The sequence below is a fragment of the Heptranchias perlo genome, chromosome 44 (assembly GCF_035084215.1).
Source record: "Heptranchias perlo isolate sHepPer1 chromosome 44, sHepPer1.hap1, whole genome shotgun sequence".
Lineage (NCBI taxonomy): Eukaryota > Metazoa > Chordata > Chondrichthyes > Hexanchiformes > Hexanchidae > Heptranchias > Heptranchias perlo.
Genome location: NC_090368.1, coordinates 211,251 through 232,221, shown reverse-complemented (window position 1 = coordinate 232,221; position 20,971 = coordinate 211,251). Strand labels below are relative to the sequence as shown.

Below are 20,971 nucleotides of genomic sequence, written 5' to 3'. Positions count from 1 at the left end.
CCCATCCTCAACGATGGCGGAGTCCAGCATGTGAGTGCAAAAGACAAGGCTGAAGCGTTTGCAACCATCTTCAGCCAGAAGTGCCGAGTGGATGATCCATCTCGGCCGCCCCCCGATATCCCCACCATCACAGAAGCCAGTCTTCAGCCAATTGAATTCACTCCACGTGATATCAAGAAACGGCTGAGTGCACTGGATACAGCAAAGGCTATGGGCCCCGACAACATCCCGGCTGTAGTGCTGAAGGCTTGTGCTCCAGAACTAGCTGCGCCTCTAGCCAAGCTGTTCCAGTACAGCTACAACACTGGCATCTACCCGACAATGTGGAAAATTGCCCAGGTATGTCCTGTCCACAAAAAGCAGGACAAATCCAATCCGGCCAATTACCGTCCCATCAGTCTACTCTCAATCATCAGCAAAGTGATGGAAGGTGTCGCCGACAGTGCTATCAAGCGGCACTTACTCACCAATAACCTGCTCACCGATGCTCAGTTTGGGTTCCGCCAGGACCACTCAGCTCCAGACCTCATTACAGCCTTGATCCAAACATGGACAAAAGAGCTGAATTCCAGAGGTGAGGTGAGAGTGACTGCCCTTGACATCAAGGCAGCATTTGACCGAGTGTGGCACCAAGGAGCCCTCGTAAAATTGAAGTCAATGGGAATCAGGGGGAAAACTCTCCAGTGACTGGAGTCATACCTAGCACAAAGAAAGATGGTAGTGGTTGTTGGTGGCCAATCATCTCAGCCCCAGGAAACTGCTGCATGAGTTCCTCAAGGCAGTGTCTTAGGCCCAACCATCTTCAGCTGCTTCATCAATGACCTTCCCTCCATCATAAGGTCAGAAATGGGAATGTTCGCTGATGATTGCACAGTGTTCAGTTCCGTTCGCAACCCCTCAGATAATGAAGCAGTCCGAGCCCGCATGCAGCAAGACCTGGACAACATCCAGGCCTGGGCTCATAAGTGCCGTAACATTCGCGCCAGACAAGTGCCAGGCAATGACCATCTCCAACAAGAGTCTAACCACATCCCCTTGCCGTAGAGGCATTACCATTCCCGAATCCCCCATCATCAACATCCTGGGGGTCACCATTGACCAGAAACTTAACTGGACCAGCCATGTAAATACTGTGGCTACAAGAGCAGGTCAGAGGCTGGGTATTCTGCGGCGAGTGACTCACCTCCTGACTCCCCAGAGCCTTTCCACCATCTACAAGGCACAAGTCAGGAGTGTGATGGAATACTCTCCACTTGCCTGGATGAGTGCAGCTCCAACAACACTTAAGAAGCTCAACACCATCCAGGACAAAGCAGCCCGCTTCATTGGCACCCCATCCACCACCCTAAACATTCACTCCCTTCACCACCGGTGCACAGTGGCTGCAGTGTGTACCATCCACAGGATGCACTGCAGCAACTCGCCAAGGCTTCTTCGACAGCACCTCCCAAACCCGTGACCTCTCCCACCTGGAAGGACAAGAGCAGCAGGTACATGGGAACACCACCTGCACGTTCCCCTCCAAGACACATACCATCCCGACTTGGAAATATATCGCTGTTCCTTCATCGTCGCTGGGTCAAAATCCTGGAACTCTCTTCCTAACAGCACTGTGGGAGAACCTTCACCACACGGACTACAGCGGTTCAAGAAGGCAGCTCACCACCATTTTCTCAAGGGCAATTAGGGATGGGCAATAAATGCCGGCCTCGCCAGCGATGCCCACATCCCATGAGCAAAAAAAAAAATAGCTCAATCTCCCGTTCCTGGAAATTCAGTATTTGTCTCAGGTCACTTTCTTCTCTCTTCTTGGGCCAAGACAGATTTGAAATAACAACAATTTAATTATTTCTTTGTCTCTGGAGTCTAGCGTACCTCAAACATGTTTAATACTAGTTTTTGTACACTTACTTAACCATGTTGGGGTCTGTTGCCCTTTAATCTGTTTCAATTTGGCAGGAATTAATTTTGATTGAAAGCTAAATAAACATTAAATACCCTCCTCTTCCCACTAAATATATTTCAGCCATTATTGTGCTCCAATTAATATTTAAAAAAAATAATTTTGCTTTCTCTTGAAGTTTGCTTTTTAAAGTTCGATATTTCTATACTGTTGTCCTTATTGCCCGCCCTTATCAGCATTTTAAGTTCTATTATACTCACTGAACCCTAGATGCTCCCAAACTTCCACCATATGTACCATCATTTCAGAATAGTCACTCTGTAAGGAAACCTCTGCAGTAACTCTAGAAATAAGCACAGATGAACATACAAAATAAGATCAGATCTGGTTCATCGAGACAGGGTGCAGCCTACATGCATCACCGCCCCCCCAGTCAATCTTACGCCAATCTACAGAAACAATGTGGGAAATTCCTCTCAACCTCCACGCCAGAGACGGTGAAAAAAGCTGCAGGGGATCGCCGAAACGGACACCACTAGTCACCACTGGCCGCACCTACCTTCCAAAACTCCAGATGTCTTCCACTTGTAGGAACTAGACCAGTTTCCTTTTGAAGGCCCGTAGCGAAACCATACTCAGTGCATATTCTGCCCATCTATTCCTGCCAACGTTGGCCCCGGCAGCCACAGGCTTCCCACTAGTTTTTCTTCGAGCATACTGACTTTAAAAATCACAAGTGGGCAAACAGGTCCACGCTACAAGGAATATGTCAACCACTGAGAAACAGAGAGATGCAGAGATGATGGCAGGGTAGATACGAGAAATGGAGCAAAAAGGCAAAAAAGGGACAGATTCAGGTAACACATGAGGAGAAACAAACAGCTCCAACAAGCTGATTAGGCAGTAAGAAATATAGAGGGGCAGAGACGGAAGAGCGGGGCAGACCAGCTCAGAGGGAAACACGTATCAAGGAATGAACGAGTGCCTTCAGAGCTCATCCACGTCCGTTTCTCTGGTGTATGGCTGGACAACCATGCCACGGGTTCCTGCCAGCGTTCAAATAACTAATTAGAAAACCCAGGCTTGAATGGCTGCAGGCTAAGAACCATGGAGGGATCACAGCTGCACTCAATGTACTCCCTACCCCATCTCCACACATACTTTCCAGCTGGACTGGCTAAATAGAGGTCAGCAGCAGCTCTTCCTAGTCCCCCCACTACTCTTCCCTCTTCCGCTCCCCCCCCACTCCTCTTCCTCCCCACTCCTCTTCCCTCTTCCTCCCCTCCCCCTCCCTCCCCTCGCCCTTCTCCCTCCCTCCTCCTCCCCCTTCCTCCCCTCGCCCTTCCCCATTCCCTCCTCCCCTCACCCTTCCCCATTCTCTCCTCCTCCCTCTTTCTCCCCTCGCCCTTCTACCTACCTCCTTCTCCCCTCGCCCTTCCCCATTCTCTCCTCCTCCCCCTTCCCCCATCCTCCCCCCTCTCTCTCTCCGAGTGCCAAGATCAATTGTAGCAGCTCAAGAGCTGCCTAGGCTGAGATCAGCAAACTCCAAGCATTAATCCTGGGACTTTCCCCTTGGTCTTTATGGCTCAGACCCACAGCCGGTTGCCCACTGAACTCTCGGAGTAGAAATAATGAGATGATGGTGGAGAAACTGTTTACAATGGACAGGTCATCTCACTTCTTGTATACATCTCATAAAAGGCAAGAAAAAAATACACAGATGTGTGACAAAAGATTTTATACATGTGGTCAGGGCAGTTTAAACCTCTTCTCTACACAAATCATCAAATTCCAACAATCCTACAACTGCTTGCCAGGAAATATTACACATACAACAGGGTCTGGATAAAACTGCACATCAGAAACAGCCCCCCTGCACTCATTTGTACCACAGCCTGTTATTTTAATTGTTTACTCAGTAACTAAGTATAAATATTAACAGAACAGAAAATAAATCTTAAACATAAAATGTAATTCAAAGACCAGGTGTTACTGTAAGTGATTTGAGGTGCTGGGGAGCAGTTTATATCTGGATCTGGCCTCTCTCCATTAACACGGAATGTTTCAGTACCGTGCAATTTTCTGTTTGGTCAGGTGTCCAATTTCTCGGAGTGAAACCTTCAGGACTAGCCACCACAGGCCTGGATTTTTCAAACAGAACATTTCCTCTCCCCAGGCATCTGCTAGTGCAAGAGGAAGAAGGGAATGCAGTGCTGGTAACCTGAGCAAGAGTTTCATTAGGGATACATTTGTACGCTCACCTACTCAAAAGGAGTTTAACTATTTGACACCACTTTTTGGGGGGTGGATGTGGAAGAAGTTAAAGCTGATGCGGCATCAACTGTTCTCTGGGTGATCAATAATGACACACAAATAATCAACTGGTTTCCACCCTTGGAACACAAGACGACAGACAGAAATGAGGTACAATTGTACACCTGGTTCGAACTGGCCAGGTACAATTGTACACCTGGTTCGAACTGGCCAGGTACAATTGTACACCTGGTTCGAACTGGCCAGGTACAATTGTACACCTGGTTCGAACTGGCCAGGTACAATTGTACACCTGGTTCGAACTGGCCAGGTACAATTGTACACCTAGTTCGAACTGGCCAGGTACAATTGTACACCTAGTTCGAACTGGCCAGGTACAATTGTACACCTAGTTCGAGCTGGCCAGGTACAATTGTACACCTAGTTCGAACTGGCCAGGTACAATTGTACACCTAGTTCGAGCTGGCCAGGTACAATTGTACACCTAGTTCTAACTGGCCAGGTACAATTGTACACCTAGTTCTAACTGGCCAGGTACAATTGTACACCTAGTTCGAACTGGCCAGGTACAATTGTACAGCTAGTTTGAGCTGGCCAGGTACAATTGTACACCTAGTTCGAACTGGCCAGGTACAATTGTACACCTGGTTCGAGCTGGCCAGGTACAATTGTACACCTAGTTCAAACTGGCCAGGTACAATTGTACACCTGGTTCGAGCTGGCCAGGCACCTGCAAAAGAACACGACTCAGGCCAAAGATTCAAAAGTATTTCCCAACAAGCCCTGAAGAATGTCTAGAACCAACAAACTGCTGTAATTGCTTTAGACTGTTGGCGATTTTCTATTGCTCCTTGTTTGCAGGGAGGGGGGGGGGGGGGGGGGGAGGACAGTTGGACGTTTAACAGTAAACTTCCACCACAACTGGTGCCTCAGGTGATACTTCAGTATTTTAAGATGTAAATTGAATTTAAAAATTAAATTTACTCATAAAATTCACTGAACTCATCACAAATTTATAACCTACCACTTAAAAAATTCTACTTCGTTACTATGTCTTAACATGCTTCCTGCATCACGGGGTCCAGGTTACTGAAGCATGGCTGCACGCCCCGGGGGCACAGGAGGTATCAGGGTACACGCCTTGGGGGGGGGGGGACACACAGGAGGTATCGAGTACATGCCTCGAGGGGCACAGGAGGTATCAAGTACACGCCTCGAGGGGCACAGGAGGTATCGAGTACACGCCTCGAGGGGCACAGGAGGTATCGAGCACACGCCTCGAGGGGCACAGGAGGTATCAAGTACACGCCTCGAGGGGCACAGGGGGTATCGGAGCACAGGAGGAATCGGGGCACAGGGTTAGGGTTCAGACCACTGCAAAGAGTTACAGAGTGTGCAACTGATAACCAGGCCTGAGAGGAGCAGAGCAGGACAGGTCTGACCAAATTCAGTAAAATTATTTTTGTTGGGGGAAGGGGTGGGGATGGCTAGGATTTAGTTTTAAAATTTTAAAATGGATTTCTTATTATGTCCATCAGGGTGAAATAATTGATACTATTGTGAGTACACCTCCAATGAAAACCTTCCTTTACACTGCCCCATTAGGCACAGCATAGATTAGATAGTGTAACATTTCTGCTAAATTTGTCCCATTCAGCACATACAGCAGGTGTGAGGTGCAGTATAAAGCTACCACTGCACTATCCAAACAATAATGGTTTCTTTAAGAAATCACGGAAATATCACAGTTAAAATCCTTAGACGATATAACTTGTGTATTTGCTCTGTGGTGTAAGAACAAGAAGAGTTCGGGGTAGATCAGAGGATCGAGCTTGCTCAATTCCTCCAGTTTAATGTATCTGCTGTTTTTCTTTGTAACCAAACAGTCTTCCAGGGGTACAAACTGTGTAAAAGGCAGGGCACTTAATGGAAATCTAATGTTTATCGTGAAGCAGGAAGAGAATCCTCAGCCATATCCAGGATGTCTTTACGGCGTGCGGTTGCTTGAATCTAGTTTAGGTGTTTTTGCCCATTTCCACCCTTTTTCCTGAAGGCACCAGCTCTTGCTGGGATCTGGTTCTATGGGCCTCTGGTACCTCTGTCAAGCGACAATCTTCATATGTGAACGCAGACAGTGAGTATCAGCAGGATGTTTGACAGTAGATAGTGTCACAACTGCACCCGATCCTGTGATCACCTGATCTACAGAGGGAATCATTGCACTGTGATTTGGAGCAGGAACAGCGGCTCATTTCCCTCCATGGCCCAGGTGTGCAAAGCCCAACTGCGGCTCCGACTGAAACTGGCCAAACAGGAGGAATGTATGTAGTTTGATTTAAAAATACACACTCTGGGCTATGTGCAGTGCTGACATGGAATGGTGGAACAGCTATGCTGCTATAAGGAGGCACTCAGCAGATGAGAAGTCTGCAGCGACCACTGTAGTGTACCTCCTGGTCATATTAGCCCAGAACACACAATTTGCACAAGTACGTCACAGAAAGGCCACGCCTTAACAACTACATGTGCGATTATAGAACCGAACTTGAACTGAATCCAGACAGATGCAAGACCAGCTTGTCATAACTTCATGTGGACAGCTTCATTTTTGTCACTGCACTAGGGTAAGAGATAAGCATCTAAACTGTTCCATGCCAAGCTCATGGAAGTTACAATGTCACACCAGCATCTGTTAACTTAGTGCCCAGTCCAGAATAGAAGCACTTTTTGGGGGCGGGGGGAGCGGGATAGTCCTCCACATTGTCTGGTGAAAGGTCACGCAAGTTGCAATTAAACCTTCAGATGATGTTATGTATTGCAAGCAGTCCCAAGCAATAGGGCGAGAGGGGGAAAAGGTGGGGGGGGGGGTGAATAAAGAATCCATGGTGCTTCAGCTCACAGTCACGTATGGTTCAATAGAATCCAAATGAAAATCACTGCGGCTGACTGTTAAACTTTCCTCTTTTACAAGAACATAGAGCCCAGAACTGTGCTCCCCGTGGTCAGCACTTGACGGTATTTCAGGCTTTGGGAGAGCAGTGCGTGCATGGGTCAGAGCTCATGGACACTATCTGGCAAAATATCTTTTCAAGTATATCCTTGAATCTGGAATTCCACATAACAAAAGTGAAGGAGAAAGAATTTGATCCAACCTGATGCCAGGGACGAGCTGCAGAGAACAATCTGAAATAAGGTACAAGCCTTCAAACTGTCCATCCTCAGTCTGCTTTGTAAGTAAGTTCACTACACCTTGGAACACCTTTACCTGGCCATGTAAAAATTTCATTCAGGAAAAAAAAGCAGCACAGGATGTTGGACTATATTATTTGATTGGATAGTTAAAACAGATCTCAGAATTTTCACCTCTAGTTTAGGCTAAGTTGTCGCACGATATAGTGACATCTAGTGATAGCAGAACAGCAGTGCTTAAATTCCCTTTAACAAAACAAAGAGTAAAATAAAAATCACTCAGAGCATCTATTGCCCAGGTAGAAACCTAAAAACAGTTTGAAGATTCTTGTCCTGATAAACCTGTTACACAGGAAATCCAAAGTCAGAGCAAGCAAATCCTGATCCAGTGTCCGTACTGGGAAATGAACCAGAACCACGTGATTTGTTGCTGTAAATCCGAAGTCCAAATAAATACATCTTGCAAAGATAGGGAGCAAGTTCCTAAAACTTCTCCATCGTGGCTGTAGTGTGAATCTTTCATGACCATGCTTTTATGCACATGGTAAATAAGCAATAAGATAAAACTTATATAAAAATAAAGTTATGTTGCATCAGTCTGAAGTGACTGCAGAGGTCCCCAGCTTCAATTGGTCAGTTTACAAGTCTGACTTAATTGGGCGGGAGAGGGGAACAAAGAAAGGATGAAAGCAACCAATGTCAGTTAACTGATCCGGGGTCGGTGATGGGCATGGTGTGCAGAACCTCGTCCAAGAGCTGAAGTGCCCGGTGGAGGTGGACCTCAATCCAGCAGGGTGTGTGTTTGATGCTCTGCCGTGGGTAGTCTGGTCCCCAGCCCTTTACAAAGCTCAGCCGGAGAATGCAGAGACGTCTCAGATCATCAACTCCAATCCCCGCAGCTGCAGAAAGACCTGAAACAATAAAGAGACTTCAGCAGTGCAGGATGTAGGCAACAGTGGAAGACAAAGTACAAAGCCACAAAAGACCCTCACATCAGTCAGTATAGTGCTACACACCGATGTTACACGCAGGATGACATGACCTCTCTACGTAACTCCCGACACAACAGTCTGATTTTGCTGAAGTTGCCTGCAAAGGTGCTTCACTCAAGGAAGGAAGCCAGTGGTTGATTCACAAAGTCAGAGAACTGCTTGTAAACCTTAGACAGACAATTTTTTTTCAAATGGAGACAAACAAAGTCCTACTAATATTTCATTTGCAGGGTGGGAGGAAAGGTTGAAATGCTGTAGGTTTAGCTGAACTGAGTTGTCCACATTGCAATTAGAATAGCCTGCTTAAAGATAAAGGAGACACCTTAATATTCACCTCTGTCCTTCACAACATAAGTTCAAAGAGTTTACACCTGAGGAATCAAACTGTGTGCTTCCCACTGTGAAAGCCACATTCTCTCACAGCGGTCAATCTCCACATTCACGCTTTCTGCCCATTTTTTAAAAAAAACCACCATTAAAGATTGCTAATTGCCCATTCTTCAGTAGAGAGGGCAGGGCAGGAAGAAGTCTCAGCTCCGAGATGCAGCTAATGTGAGGTATGGGGTGTGGCTCTGGGCGGCCTTATCTTTCAGAGCATCTCATTTCAGGAGGAAGTTCAAACTGGCGAGATGGAGAATCACAAAAATAGACAGTGTTGTGCAGAACCAAGCTGGCACAGGCATTACCGATGGAGAATAATCAGAGAGTGAGGCCGCATACAATTCCCACCAAGGTGGACATTGCAGCAGAACTTTCCCAGTCTTAGTTTCACACAAAAGAGCTGTTAAGGGTTTGGTTGGAATAAGTGGATTTGCGTATCATGGTTGTCCAAATCACATACATTACCAAGTGTGCATTGTACCCATTTATTACAGATGGTCCTTTTAAGGACACACTGCCAATTGACACTAGAAACTGGTAGAGGGAGATACCCAAAGACCTTAGTGCTCTGCTATTTTATCCCCAAACTCTGCTGCATCCCATGAAGGGAAGCAGCAAGCAGATACCTAGTGCTTACCTACAGGACACAGGTGGCCTGTAGTCGGGATATTTCCAACTCGCATGTCCTCCCATTCAGGGAATACTGTACGATTGAAATGAGCTGGCATCGGTACCTAACTGTGTGAATATAGAGTATACGAGACATGAATTTAAAGAAAGATCAAACTTGCATTTATATAGAATCTCTCAACTTTAGGTCGTCCCAAAGCGCTTCACAGCCAATTAAGTAATTTTTTAAAGTGTAGTCACTGTAGGGAAACGCGGCAGCCAAACTGAGCACAGCAAAGACCCACAAACAGCAATGAGATAAATGACCAGATTATCTGTTTTAGTGATGTTGGTTGAGAGATAAATATTGGCCCAGGACACCGGGAGAACACCCCTATCCTCTTTGAAGACTGCCATGGGATATTTTACAACTGTCAGAGAGGGCAGATGGGGCTTTGGTTTAAATTCTCATCCGAAAGATGTACATTTTGGGAATAATTTTCTGATTACTCCAAAGAGACAGACAATTTGTAAGAGGCCAAGTTGGGCCCTGAATGTGCTCCTACTTACTAACAGCAGGTGCGATGCCTCCCACAGACCCAGGGCCGGGAATATTCCCTGCTACGGCTGCAGCCTGTGCTGCCGCTGCTGCTTGCGCTGTAGCTGCCTGTTGCTGCATCTGCCGGTGACACTGACGCAAATCAAACACCTGTGTAGAGAAAGGACACAGTGAAAAGTAACAAACCACTTCAAACAATAAATATTCTGCTCCTTACCTTGAAATGTGATGTGGACATGAGCAGGCAAAAGAGAAACTTTGGGGAAGAAAGTGAAGGTATGGTTGGAGAGACAGGTGTTCAGACGGCTTCTGAAGGCAGGGAGGAGGTAGCAAGGTGAAGTGGAGTTGGGAGAGAATCACACAGGGCAGGTGCGTATTGGTCTCTGAAGAGGCAGGAAACAAACAGTAACTGGGGACAGGTGTTTGGAAGATGATGACTGGAGTATATGGGGAAGATCACTCAAATAGGACAGAGAAAGGGTGTGCAGAGATAACCTGGAAACATTATGCTGCAACCAAGAACTGCATACACTGTCGCTGCACATTGATCTGTTATGTTTGTTACAATTCGGGACATAAAGTTTTGTCTCATTAAGGTGAGGGACGTTGATGCTGGGTATTGGAATTTTTCACATTTCAGTGTCACCATCAATCACTCCCAGATCAGAGTGCATCCAGATGCAGAGTAAAGCTCCTTGTACTCTGCCCAGCCTCAGAAGAGCACCCCTTATCCCATCAGTGTAGCAATTTTTCCATTCCCCACACCACTCAACCTGTGGTGTCAAGTAGGAACTGTTTTGTGCCGTGGGCTCATTCCCAATAGAAACTGGATTGGGACTGCCCAAGCTTTCACCCAGAATCTTACAGCCAGCAGAGAGGGAGACTGGGCTGAATTCAACCCAAGCCTCAGAGGTGAATGGTCAATGTTTAACCCACTGTGCCACCCAGTTCGCGTACGATGCTCTTTATTTGTGCTCTTCACACGTCAGCTTCCACAGGCTATGAACTAAAGCTAGACCGTATGTGTACAATATCTGAGCCATTGGAATAACAATCAACCCTGTTACTGTCAGCTTATGCACAGAAATACTTTGCCATATTACAATACACTCCTGAGCTCTGCAAACAGGCACATACACATTGACAGACTGTGTAGCTCAGACTAAACTGCTAATCAAGATAACACAGAAGCTAAAACAGTTTAAATAGATTTGTTTGCTTCTCTTTCCCAGAACAATAAAATCTCCTGTCATGGCCAATCTCGTCAATAACTTTCAACTACGAGACTGACGAAGTTTTCCGTGAGTATTGAACTCATGGAATCTCCCCATTAATCTCCCAACCCGTACACTGGAACATGTTGCACTAGGCTAGCTACATACCTCTCTTTCTTTTTGTTGTCCAAGCTGGTACATTGCAAGATTAAAAAAAAAATTCTTCATAATTAATTAAAAATATCAATTAAAATAGACTTCAAAAACGATCAGAGTAGTCCCTCAGGTACAGGACTGTCAATCAAAACCAGTATCAAAATTCACTCAGAACATGCACCAGCTGCACTGAATACCAAGCCACATCTTGCTCAGGTCTTGTACATCCAATTGATGCTTCGACAAGGTACAAACAGATCAACCCAGCAGACAACTGGTGTACATCCTGCAGATTGCCCGACCACACCATCACCTCAGACAATACACAAGGAAAACTTCCAGCTAACGTACCTCAAAGTCAGATACATTTTCTCAATGTTACTGGACATTTCAGAGAAGAACTACAGTCCTTTCAGGAGTTACACTATTTGAACAGCTGTGGATGAAGTGATACTGGAGCCCTAATCGAGACAGCATTCCACTTATTCATTAAACAGCAGACTACATCTATCAGCAAGTAGTAACAGGAATCTTTTAAAAATTGTTACAGAATGGGCTTGGCTAAAATTAATATAGAAAGGTAACAACTTGCATTTATATAGCACCTTTAACGGAGAAAAAAATCCAAAAGCACGTCACAGACAAAAATCAGACAAAAATGGACACCCAGCCAAAGGAAATATTAGAAGAGTGAGCAAAAGCTTGGGCAAAGAGGGGGCTTTAAAGGGGGTCTTAAAAAGCGGAGAGGGAGGTGGAGAGATATAAGGAGGGAATTCCAGAGCCTGGGGCATAGCCGCCATTGGTGGTGTGAATGGAGGGAGGATGAACTAAAGGCCAGAATCAGAGGAACGGTGAGTTTGGGAAGGGGGGTGGGGGTATAGAGCTGGAGGAGGTTGTAGAGATTGGGAGGGGCAAGGCTATAAATTGATCTAAACACGAGGATGAAATTTTTAAATTGGAGGTGTTGGGGGATCGGGAGCGAAATTAGGACATCAAGGACATGGGTGATTGGTGAGCGGGACTTGATGTAAGATAGGATACGTACAGCAGAGTTTTGCATGAGCTGAAGTTTACAAAGAGAGTGGAGGATGAGGGGCCGGCCAGGAAAGAATTAGAATAAAATGGAGCATTGAAGAAATTAAATCCTAGGACACATTAGTGTGTTTTTATCTGACATCAGCTGTAACTAGCTTTAGTGACTGAACATCTGGTGTATGAGTCACTTAATATTTAAATCAGCTTTAGAACTTTTAAAAAAAAATCAGTAACTTAAGCAAAATTAAGCCAAAGCTTTGCCACTGCTGCAGTATACGCAAGAACCTGGGGCGACTCACCCTCCCTTCCATATACTTACCAGTCCTCCAACTCAGTAACATGGCTTACTTGAGAACTTAGCATGTGCGTGATTCCATTCCACGCTGGTCTCAATAAGAAATTAAAAATTCACCCTCACCTTGATGTATGCACCTGGATAAATTTTATGTACAGCATCTCCGGGTGCCCGACCCGCCTCTCGGTCCAGATAGTAGCTTTGCACAAACACAGCATGGTCACTGAGGCATCGCATCCAGACATCGCCCTCACCCCGACATTCCAGCTGGATACCCTTACCAATGTGCAACCTGCAACACCACAAACAAGCACAGAAACAGTTATTTAATTTCCCATCTGTAGCCTCATATCTGTAGTTTTAAACACATTACATACACTCACACTGGTCTGCATATCCTGACATGAATCCACTAATCTCACTGATAACCCCCTTCTTCGCTCCTATAGCCCAGGGGCGAATTATAAATGAAATTAATCTTGGCATTCTCAATCTAGTTCTTAGTATGTGCTAGTCCACACAACAATGCAAAAATACAGCATTCAGTTGTCAGTCTGACTCAGAGGGTCCTGTGAGAAATGGAAGATGCTGAGCGTGCTCCGAGGGTGTATTGAGCATTTTCCATATCCTACAGAACTATGTTGGATTAAATGCACATAGCGCAGCATTTTGGGTGCAGCTACACAGTGCGAGACTGGCCTCATTCATTTTTACCCCCTTCTTCCCATTTTCTCCTTCCTAAAGGTGCTGTACCTTGCTGAGGGAGATTTTCGCAGGTGCCAGGTACCCTCTGTGTAGTCATTTTTGATGTGCGAACCTAGACAATGAGTGTTGGCAGGCTACACAACTGTGGGGGCATCGCAGCTGAGCTCGATTCCAATCTCATCTGATGCCCCCACACACACACACACTTTTCCAGGCGGGGTCGTTGCACAGTGATCAAGAGCAAGAATCCTGGCCGACTCTTCTCCTCTCCAATGCAGGTTGCCAAGGCCCTTACTGCTGCCCTAGCTGGGTCAGCCAAGACAGCAAGGAATGGTGATGGAACTTGGGATCCTCGTGCTCTCCATGGCTCAGTACCACACCTTGTGGCACATTTACCCACCGAAGCATCGGAGGGATCCAAGAGTAAAAGTCTCCAGTAGTTTCTGATTTAGTAACATCCACAGTGGGAGCATCACAGCTCACATGATGCAAATCCAACTCTCAGGGGATAAACTTAAGAACTTGAGGCAAAGATCCTGTGCCATTGCTTCTAATGTCCAGCCTAAAGAGAAACAGGCAGCAGGCTAGGAACAGATTTCCCATCACCTGAAGAGAGCACAATATTTGTGAAAGAGAGCACAATATTTGTGAGGCCATGATGTGGAGATGCCGGTGATGGACTGGGGTTAACAATTGTAAACAATTTTACAACACCAAGTTATAGTCCAACGATTTTATTTTTAATCCCACAAGCTTTCGGGGGCTTTCCCCTTCCTCAGGCGGTGTGGAAATGAAATTCCACACCGCCTGAGGAAGGGGAAAGCCCCCGAAAGCTTGTGGGATTAAAAATAAAATCGTTGGACTATAACTTGGTGTTGTAAAATTGTTTACAATATTTGTGAGGACAGAGCAGTGAAAGAGTTTACATGGCTGTTACACAGAAACAGCACCATTCTTTTACACCAGGTGTTACAATAATTCAGGTAGAATGAACCTGCACACTAACCTGGCCTTCTCACTGGCGTCAGTCCGATGAACATTTGAAAGTTGGCCGAGGCAGAAGCGATCTCCTCCTGATGGATCCACATAGCCATCGACTGTCACTATTGGGCAGCTAGAGGGAACTTTGAACATCTCGCCTACTTGCACGTCCATCTCGAAGTACGTGATAGAACACCAGAACTCGGGGCCTGCAAAAAAGCGAAAGAGAGGGCAGGGGTGGGGCAGACAAAGCGAGGAAGAAAAGTGAGCAAACTGATGGGAAGAGAAAAAACGAATCAGAACAGAGCAGACACTTGTACAAAACATCCAAAATGTTGCTACTACATTTGGAAAGGTCATTACCTGGATGGTTGGAAATTGGCTGCTGATAGGATGCCCCATTGTGATGTGAAGACCCTAGAGAGACAAATTAAGTAAGATGTGTTATAAAGCCCATCAAAATGAAAAAAAAAATCAGATGTGCTCAACTGAGTTTAACAGGTATTCTAAGTACTTGTTTAAGGTATATCAAAGAGTTCATTCTGAATTTGAGATGCTTTTCAGCATGAAATTCATATAAATCAAATAATGACCTTTAACAACACAACTGATCGGGTCTTGATGAAAAATGAATGTCATGCAAATGAATTAAAATAAATTAAAACAGGTGGTGATTATCTAAAGCCCTTGGGTGGATTACAGACCTGGAACTTCCCCTTCACACAATATGATTGAGGCCACGGCTTCTACCTGACCATTTCTTCGTTCTGCCATCCACCCTCACCTATTCTCCAGCCCTCGCCATCCCAGTGTCGTCAGACCCACCCTCACCTCTTCTCCAGCCCTCGCCATCCCAGTGTCGTCAGACCCACCCTCACCTATTCTCCAGCCCTCGCCATCCCAGTGTCGTCAGACCCACCCTCACCTATTCTCCAGCCCTCGCCATCCCAGTGTCGTCAGACCCACCCTCACCTATTCTCCAGCCCTCGCCATCCCAGTGTCGTCAGACCCACCCTCACCTATTCTCTAGCCTGGTCTATGGCACTCCTAACTTCAGCAGTAGGAGGCCCTCCTCCTTCTCACCGCTCACACCCTTCTCAGCATTTGCCACACTTCTCGGCTGCTCCTGGATTGCTGGAACTTTGCCAGTTTACCAAAGCTTTTCAAAGCACTCGTATAATTTATGCAACATACTCACACGGAGTCCTCTCACTCCTGATCTTTGTGTCTCTCTCTCATTCTATCACACTCACTGTCTGCGTCGGTGCCTTCCCATGATTTCTCTTACCTGATGTAGCTTTCTTCTGTGATCTTCAGCTCTCTCTTGTTCCTGATCTCTCTGATGTCCATCTCTCTGATCTCTGTCAACTCATCTTTCTTTTGCTGGATCTGTTTCTGTTGCCCCAATCTTTCTCTCTCTAGATGTCTGGCCTTTTCTTCCATGACCTTTGTCTGTGAACTCCTGATTTCTGGTCTCTCTAATCTTCCTTTCGTACTGAATTCTGCCTCTATGTTTGTTTGTTGCTCTCTCTCTCTCTCTGTGGAAAATTCCTCGCTCCAAGATATTTGTCTCCTGCCAGTGAATACTCAAAAATAAGTTCCAATTCCCAGCTTGGAGCTGAAGCACAGGGTGGGGAGGTGCAGGGGTGAAGGAAAGGCAAGGGTAAAGAGGTCAAGAAAAGGGGAAAAGGAGAAGAGGATTGCTAGAGGGGAAAGGAGGAAGATATCTCAACAGGTAGAGGGAGTGCAGAGGGAGCAACATGGCTGAAAGAGCAAACAGCAGAAGTGGCAAATAAGGGCAGTGGACAAGATACAGCAGCAACGGGGTTCTATAGTAGCATGCAACAGCAGGTGTGCATTATAGAAGATGCAGACACCAACATATGTGGTAAGGAGGAGTGGGCGTGTGGGATGGGATGTGACAGTGCGAAGGCAGAGGGTATGACAAGCTCTGGGACTGAGGGAGCAAATGTGGGACAAGGTGGTTATGGCACTTCCACGTTTTTTTTGTTGCTGTCAGATTCCCTATCTAGGTCCTCTTCCCAAAATCCAAAACTATGCAGATGCCTCCCCCAGTCACTGACCACACCTCCCACCGACAAAAGAAAATAGAAAGAGACAAAATGCAAAGAGAGAAAACAAGACACAAATACAACCACAAAAGCAAACAGAGATACAGAAGCAAAAGAACACACAGAAATGATAAAATAACCACAGCCCATTATTACTTCACTCATTACTCACATTGGTCACTTCAATATTTCCAATTTGAATCTACCCATCTACAGTATTAGGACATCTTCCCCATTACACTTAATGTATTTTACACTTACCTGACTTTATCCATCAACCAACATCGCTAAAACAGATTATCTGGTCATTATCTCATTGCAGTTTGTGGGAGCTTGCTGTGCGAAAATTGGCTGCCACCTTTTCTACATTACAACAGTGACTACCCTGGCTGTAAAGTGCTTTGGGACGTCCTGAGGTATAAATGGCAAGCTCTTTCTTTCTTTATTGGCTCCCGGTCCCCCAACGCTTCATATTTAAAATTCTCATCCTTGTCTTTAAATCCCTTCATGGCCTTGCCTCTCCCCATCTCTGTAACCTCCTCCAGCCCTGCATCCCCATCCCTGAACTCTCCGTTCCTCGGACTCTGGCCTTTTGTGTATTCTCCTCCCACTTTGCCCCGCCATTGACGGCCGTGCCTTCAGCCATCTAGACCCCATGCTCTGGAATTTCCTCCCTAAACCCTTCCACCACCCTTTTCTCCTTTAAGACTCTCCTTAAAACCCATCTCTTTGACCTCTCCTAATATGTCTTCCTCCATCTTGGCATCTATTTAGTCTGATTACGTCTGTGACATGCCATGGGATGTTTTCCTAGGTTAAAGGCTTTATATAAATGCAAGTTATTGTTGTTACATGCAATTACCACACTTCCATATACATTTCTTCATCAAATCACTTTCTTACAACAATAATAAAAGTTCCAGCAATTTCATTCATAAGGTCACCACATCTTTTATTACAAACCTAACCATTTTGCCCATGCAATTGCAATGGAGATCAACTAAGGATATACAACATTTCTGCATAAATACTTTTAATGATTTTAAAAAGACAGGATAAAGTTTACTCACCATTATGTGTTGCGCGCGGTTGTGAGGTTGAGGCAGTGTGACGTAAGAGAAATGGTATTACAGCCGATTGGGACGTCTGACCTGAGGGATCACATGATCATGTGACAGTTTGTGTGCATTACAAGGTGCTTTTTTAAAAACAATTTATCAACTACTAGTGTATGTTATAGCCAAATAATTGATATGGTAGCTACTAACAGTTACTTTTCCAATACTCCCTCCCTCCTTGCAGGAAAAACGCCCGTCCTCAGCTTTCTCACCCCAGATCTGCAAGGTTGGCATCAGGAAATCAGTGCCCAAGTGTAAGGAAAGGGTTAATCAGATTCTCCTGAAGTCTGCTAATGTTATACTGCTATTGATTTCTCTTTATACTGTAGCAAGAGTAACCTTTAGCCTTTATCTGTGAAGCAGGGACGTTTAAGTCAATTTAAAGTACCACTGGGCTGACATTAAAGCAATGGTCAATTTCGGCACTTCAGTTAACCTCATTAAAGGACATGCGAGATATTTCAGAAAACTGGAATCAGCTGATAACAAGTGCAGAAAAAGCAGTTAGTTCTGCAAATGAGAACATCTGGGTTGACTAGTACGAAATCAAAGACAGACTTATAATTAATAGTTTTACTTGGTGGAATAGCAATTCTATATAACAAGAGAGTGAAACTATCAATAAGGTAAGTAGGGGAGTTGCACTGGTCTACAGAAAAAGAACTTGTTAAAACTAGTTATTGATAAGGGATAAGGCAATTGAATTCGCTTTCTATGGAGTTGCATTTATATAATGATGTGATGCAGAATTGTGGAGAGAGTAAGAGAAATGTATAAAAATTGGTTGTAATGAGTACTTGGATTCGTAAAGGCCTAAGATACTGAGCTCAGAACTGTAACACATTTGAATCCCCAACTAAACCATCATTAGGTCTGGTTCTAAGTATTACCTTTTTAGTTGTATGTTTACATACTATGATGTACAGTATAAATAAATTTGTGATACTTGGTATTCCATGTGTAAGAACCTTATTGATTTGAGCAGTAAGTTATAAATAAGAACACCTATCCTCTGACATAAGGAAATGCAGGAAGCTCCACTGTGCGACTAGCTACAAGCCGAGATAAAGACACCCCACTAGCTTAATAGAGGCAGAGTGCAACAAGAGGCTGGAAAGGGAGAAATCAGGTGTGTACGGTCACCTGTTGATGGCTTTTACATTTTTAATCTTGGGAATAGATTGCCTACTCACCCACATATTTTTTTTTATTCGTTCATGGGATGTGGGCGTCGCTGGCGAGGCCAGCATTTATTGCCCATCGCTAATTGCCCTTGAGAAGGTGGTGGTGAGCAACCTACAGTCTGACTCAGGGTACCACACCTCTCTAACAGAGCAGCGTGTACTTACAGTAATAGCTGTACCACACCTCACAGAGCAGCGTATTCTTACAGTAATAGCTGTATCACACCTCACAGAGCATATACTGACAGTAATGGCTGTACCACACCTCACACACAGTAGCATGTACTTACAGTAATGGCTGTACCACACCTCTCTCACAGAGCATGTACTGACAGTAATAGCTGTACCACACCTCTCTCACAGAGCATGTACTTACAGTAATAGCTGTACCACACCTCACACACAGAGCATGTACTTACAGTAATGGCTGTACCACACCTCTCTCACAGAGCATGTACTTACAGTAATGGCTGTACCACACCTCTCTCACAGAGCATGTACTTACAGTAATAGCTGTACCACACCTCACACGGAGCATGTACTTACAGTAATAGCTGTACCACACCTCTCTCACACAGCATGTACTTACAGTAATAGCTGTACCACACCTCTCTCACACAGCATGTACTTACAGTAATGGCTGTACCACACCTCACACACAGTAGCATGTACTTACAGTAATGGCTGTACCACACCTCTCTCACAGAGCATGTACTTACAGTAATGGGTGTACCACACCTCACACGGAGCATGTACTTACAGTAATAGCTGTACCACACCTCACTCACAGAGCATGTACTTACAGTAATAGCTGTACCACACCTCTCTCACAGAGCATGTACTTACAGTAATGGCTGTACCACACCTCACACACAGTAGCATGTATTTACAGTAATAGCTGTACCACACCTCACACGGAGCATGTACTTACAGTAATAGCTGTACCACACCTCACACACAGAGCATGTACTTACAGTAATAGCTGTACCACACCTCACACACAGAGCATGTACTTACAGTAATGGCTGAACCACACCTCACACACAGAGCATGTACTTACAGTAATGGCTGTACCACACCTCACACACAGAGCATGTACTTACAGTAATGGCTGTACCACACCTCTCTCACAGAGCATGTACTTACAGTAATGGCTGAACCACACCTCACACACAGAGCATGTACTTACAGTAATGGCTGTACCACACCTCTCTCACAGAGCATGTACTTACAGTAATGGCTGTACCACACCTCACACACAGAGCATGTACTTACAGTAATAGCTGTACCACACCTCTCTCACAGTAGCATGTACTTACAGTAATGGCTGAACCACACCTCTCTCACAGAGCATGTACTTACAGTAATGGCTGTACCACACCTCACACACAGAGAATGTACTTACAGTAATGGCTGTACCACACCTCTCTCACAGTAGCATATACTTACAGTAATGGCTGTACCACACCTCTTTCACAGAGCATGTACTTACAGTAATGGCTGTACCACACCTCACACGGAGCATGTACTTACAGTAATGGCTGTACCACACCTCTCTCACAGAGCATGTACTTACAGTAATGGCTGTACCACACCTCACACACAGTAGCATGTACTTACAGTAATGGCTGTACCACACCTCACACGGAGCATGCACTTACAGTAATAGCTGTACCACACCTCTCTCACAGAGCATGTACTTACAGTAATAGCTGTACCACACCTCACACACAGAGCATGTACTTACAGTAATAGCTGTACCACACCTCACACACAGAGCATGTACTTACAGTAATAGCTGTACCACACCTCACACACAGAGCATGTACTTACAGTAATAGCTGTACCACATCTCACTCACAGAGCATGTACTTACAGTAGTGGCTGAACCACACCTCACACACAGAGCATGTACTTACAGTAATGGCTGTACCACACCTCTCTCACAGAGCATGTACTTACAGTAATGGCTGAACCACACCGCTCTCACAGAGCATGTACTTACAGTAATAGCTGTACCACACCTCTCTCACAGTAGCATGTACTTACAGTAATGGCTGTACCACACCTCTCTCACAGAGCATGTACTTACAGTAATAGCTGTACCACACCTCTCTCACAGTAGCATGTACTTACAGTAATGGCTGTACCACATGTCACTCACAGTAGCATGTACCTACAGTAATGGCTGTACCACACCTCTCTCACAGTAGCATATACTTACAGTCATGGCTGTACCACACCTCTCTCACAGAGCATGTACTTACAGTAATGGCTGTACCACACCTCACTCACAGAGCATGT

The 20,971-nt window shown here is 45.3% G+C and overlaps 1 protein-coding gene across 2 annotated transcripts in view; it reads right to left on the bottom strand.

The window, feature by feature from the left end:
* Positions 1 to 3,624: 3,624 nt before the first annotated feature.
* smad10a (SMAD family member 10a) overlaps positions 3,625 to 20,971 on the bottom strand; it is an 84,681-nt gene continuing 67,334 nt past the window's right edge. For both annotated transcript variants that reach the window (XM_067975806.1, XM_067975808.1), the window contains 6 exons: positions 17,436 to 17,516; positions 14,657 to 14,710; positions 14,319 to 14,502; positions 12,731 to 12,899; positions 9,919 to 10,057; positions 3,625 to 8,277 (listed from right to left, as the gene is read on the bottom strand). In XM_067975806.1, the coding sequence (XP_067831907.1) occupies positions 8,066 to 8,277; positions 9,919 to 10,057; positions 12,731 to 12,899; positions 14,319 to 14,502; positions 14,657 to 14,710; positions 17,436 to 17,516 (839 nt within the window). In that variant the 3' untranslated portion in view covers positions 3,625 to 8,065. The remainder of the gene's footprint in view (positions 8,278 to 9,918; positions 10,058 to 12,730; positions 12,900 to 14,318; positions 14,503 to 14,656; positions 14,711 to 17,435; positions 17,517 to 20,971) is intronic.